The 3,337-nt window shown below is 48.1% G+C and overlaps 1 protein-coding gene across 1 annotated transcript; it reads left to right on the top strand.

The window, feature by feature from the left end:
* Nucleotides 1-649: 649 nt before the first annotated feature.
* On the top strand, nucleotides 650-2,486 carry LOC119340874 (GDSL esterase/lipase At3g09930-like). Its single transcript, XM_037612775.1, has 5 exons — nucleotides 650-756; nucleotides 936-1,172; nucleotides 1,282-1,571; nucleotides 1,666-1,942; nucleotides 2,041-2,486. Exons 1-5 carry the CDS (start codon nucleotides 702-704, stop codon nucleotides 2,283-2,285), a joined length of 1,104 nt encoding a protein of 367 aa, XP_037468672.1. The 5' UTR covers nucleotides 650-701; the 3' UTR covers nucleotides 2,286-2,486.
* Nucleotides 2,487-3,337: the final 851 nt, after the last annotated feature.

Raw genomic sequence — 3,337 nt, 5'->3', positions numbered from 1 at the left:
AATGGCGGCCGTGGCGAGCTACTACCTCGGGGAGGGCGGCAGGGCAGGATGTTGCACGGCGAGGGCGCGGCCATGTCGGGGTGCTGAAACCGCGGGGGCGCCGATACACACGGCAAGCCAACGACGAGCACAACCGAAAGGGGGCAGCCGGAGGCTCAAAGTCATTGCTCTCGCTCTCTGTGTGTGTGTTTGGACGAAGGAACGGGACGAATCGGTGCGGGAGCATGATAGAGAGGCTCACACGAAGCGCATCTGACCGCTAGGTGCGGACCAGCCGAAAGTTTGGGCCGGCCGGCGGGTGCCTAGCACTCGACTAAAGTTCTGTATGGGCAGAGAAAAAATGACCGGGATGAGCACGCGAGGAGCATTCATTGGTGAGGAGGGGAAGCGAACGTAGGGATGGCGGAATCTTGAGGATGAATCTGGAACCTCTCAGGCAAAGAAATAAAATAAAAATACATGCGCATGCGCATGCGCCTTCCCCTCCAAGTTGATCGTCAGAGTCGTTGCAAAAAAAAAAATTCGTCAGAGGTAAGAAGTTGAAGCGAAGTTAACAGGAGCAGGACACTAAGGTATATGTGCATTCTTCCACCTATAAATATAGCCCTACGTCCACGCCACGATCCCATCCCATCCCCATCTCCCTCCCTCCACGGCACCCTCTCAGGCGCCGGACGGCTGCCCTCGCAGGCTTGGCGGCCATGAAGCTTCCGCCGGCTGTTGTCTGTCTTCTCCTCATCCTCATCTTCTTTGATGGTACGCACGCATTGCCACCATGTCTTTCTTTCAGATGTTTGCTGCTAGCGTGCCGCCTTGTTTTCCTTTTGGATATCTGTTGCTAGCGCTATTACTACATCACTTCAATCTTGTCCCGTTCTTCATGTTCTTCCAGTATGCACGCACGCACGTACTGACATGATCGATCCAAGTTGCAGGTGCTCGCGTGGAGGCCCGAGGCACACCTTCTGCCCAGGGGTCGAGGAACCAATGGTCCAGCATGTTCGTCTTCGGCGACGACTTTGTCGACAACGGCAACCGTCCCAACATCACCCGTGAAAAGACATCGCGCCAATGGAGCTACCCCTACGGCTCCTATCTCAATTCTCATTATTCCACGTCTCCTGTTTTGACTGGACGCTTCTCCAACTACAGGATGCAATCAGATTTTATAGGTACGTGTACTCAAATATTATTCATGTATTTAGTTAGCAAGAGAATTTTATTATACATCTAGGTGCATCCAAAATAATCCTTCCTATCTATACTCCCTTGTCCTTGCAGCAAGGATGTTGGGTCTCCATGAAGCCCCTCCAGCGTACGAGCTCACATCAGATCAATCTTGTGACTCATCTGGCATGACCTTTGCTTCTGGCGGCGCTGGTGTCTTCAGGGTGAAGACCAAGAAGGTGCCGACCCTTGCCTCACAGGTTCAAACTTTCAAGAGGCTTGTCAACGATGGGGTCATCTCAACACATCAGCTTCACCACTCCGTCGTGCTCATCGCCATCTCCGGCAATGACTACATGAGCGACTCCGACATTGAGACCGGCTTCTACACAAGCTTCAATGATGTAAGTAGTACCTAGCATACTCGCACATACAAATTAAAGTCAATTAATTATACTGATCTCCACCTTGCTACTAATTAACTTCTCCTGCATGCAGCTCGATACTTACGTTGGAAACGTGGCGACTGAGATCCTAGATAATGTGGCGCAACTGCAGATGCTTGGTGTGAGAAAGGTGCTAGTAAACAACTTGCATCCCATTGGTTGCACACCTTTGCATACTAGTTCGAAGAACTACACCACATGTGACCTTCTCGGCAATTATGGCGCATCCGTGCACAACAAGTATCTAAAGCAAATGCTCGAAGAAAGGGATAACGTTCACATACTGGACCTCTACACTACTTTCACTGACATCATCAATCATGCCCCTGGTAAATACACATATCTGTGTGTATGTTGTAAGCCAACTCTGGTCTCTAATGTATGAATTTGATTATGTAATTATGCAGAGTTGTTTTTGTGCATGCAGGTGGAGGGTCGGATGAGTCGAAGAATTTCAACGGCAAACTGAACCCGTGCTGTGAGAGTACCTATAAGGGAGGGTACTGTGGAGAGCGTAGCCATTCAGGGAAGCGCTTGTACGACCTATGCGATACTCCTGACAAGATGTTCTACTGGGACCAGACACACCCGACACATGCTGGGTGGGAGGCTGTAATGAAGGCGCTGCAACAGCCCTTGATGGAGTTTCTTGATGAGGACTACGTTGCATGATTGGCCTAAAAAAACTACGTTGCATGATGCAGCAGATTGATGGCTAGCTAGTTGCTGGTGCAATACTCTTAGGTTAATTTTATCAATAGCGTGTTTAGGTAGAAGGTTGTGAGTTTTTCCCCCTTGTGTTTTGATGGCGTTTTAGTCAAGTACAATACTCTTTATTATGTAATGAGACATGAACGGGTGTTAATTTTCTTATGGTTTTATCCCCTATATATTACTCCCTCCGTTCCTAAATATTTGTCTTTCTAGAGATTTTAAATGGTCACCACATACGGATGTATATAGACATATTTTAAAGTGTAGATTTACTCATTTTGCTCCGTATGTAGTCACCATTTGAAACCTCTAGAAAGACAAATATTTAGGAACGGAGGGAGTAGTTGATATTGAAAAGTTGGTCGTATATGGGTGAATATCTAGCAGCTAATGAGAACGTGCTTGGTTTTATCGGTACACATGCTCGTTCGTCTGCCCATGGTGTCCTGCATGTTGGGGTTGCTATTATACGGCACGGTGCACGGGTTAGCCACGGCCATGTTCGTCGAGGCGAAGCCGTCGGGCACTACTCAATGAACCAGAAAAGAAGGCTGATGAAAGGTGTTGGATTGACCAATTGTCTAGACCTTTTGTTTGTTAGCTAGGACGAGGTCCCAGAAAAGATTTAGGTCTCAAAGACTGCATGGTAACGCTTCCAAATGATCGATCTTCGCTCAGGTGTTTGCTCGGGGCCGGCTTTCACGTCTTCACCATGCAAACACTAGATTGATCTATTTAGACTACTAGCGGTTGGGGCGCCACCTGGTGGCGCCTTTATGAGCGGAATTATGCGCACTAATCTAGCTGTCGTATTTGCTAACATGTGTGTGTGGTATTTGTCAACGTGTTGCGTGACTTCGTACTAATATTGCTGGTGCATTTGCTAACGTCGGTATGTAGTCCAAATGAGGATCGGTTGTTAAACCAAAGCATACATGGAATAGAACTGCAGTCGCAGATGGTGCGGTGCCTGATAGGTTGACGTCCTTTTTAGTTCCATTTCTCAATCT

The sequence above is a fragment of the Triticum dicoccoides genome, chromosome 7B (genome assembly GCF_002162155.2).
Source record: "Triticum dicoccoides isolate Atlit2015 ecotype Zavitan chromosome 7B, WEW_v2.0, whole genome shotgun sequence".
Classification (NCBI taxonomy): Eukaryota; Viridiplantae; Streptophyta; class Magnoliopsida; order Poales; family Poaceae; genus Triticum; species Triticum dicoccoides.
The sequence above is the reverse complement of the archived record's forward strand: the minus strand, read 5'-3'. Positions and strand labels throughout refer to the sequence as shown.

Coding starts and splice junctions, on each gene's coding strand:
- LOC119340874 (XM_037612775.1), top strand. CDS start 702: ATGAAGCTTCCGCCGGCTGTTGTCTGTCTTCTCCTCATCCTCATCTTC. Junction 1,173..1,281: donor GATGCAATCAGATTTTATAG/GTACGTGTACTC, acceptor TTGTCCTTGCAG/CAAGGATGTTGGGTCTCCAT. Junction 1,572..1,665: donor TCTACACAAGCTTCAATGAT/GTAAGTAGTACC, acceptor TCCTGCATGCAG/CTCGATACTTACGTTGGAAA.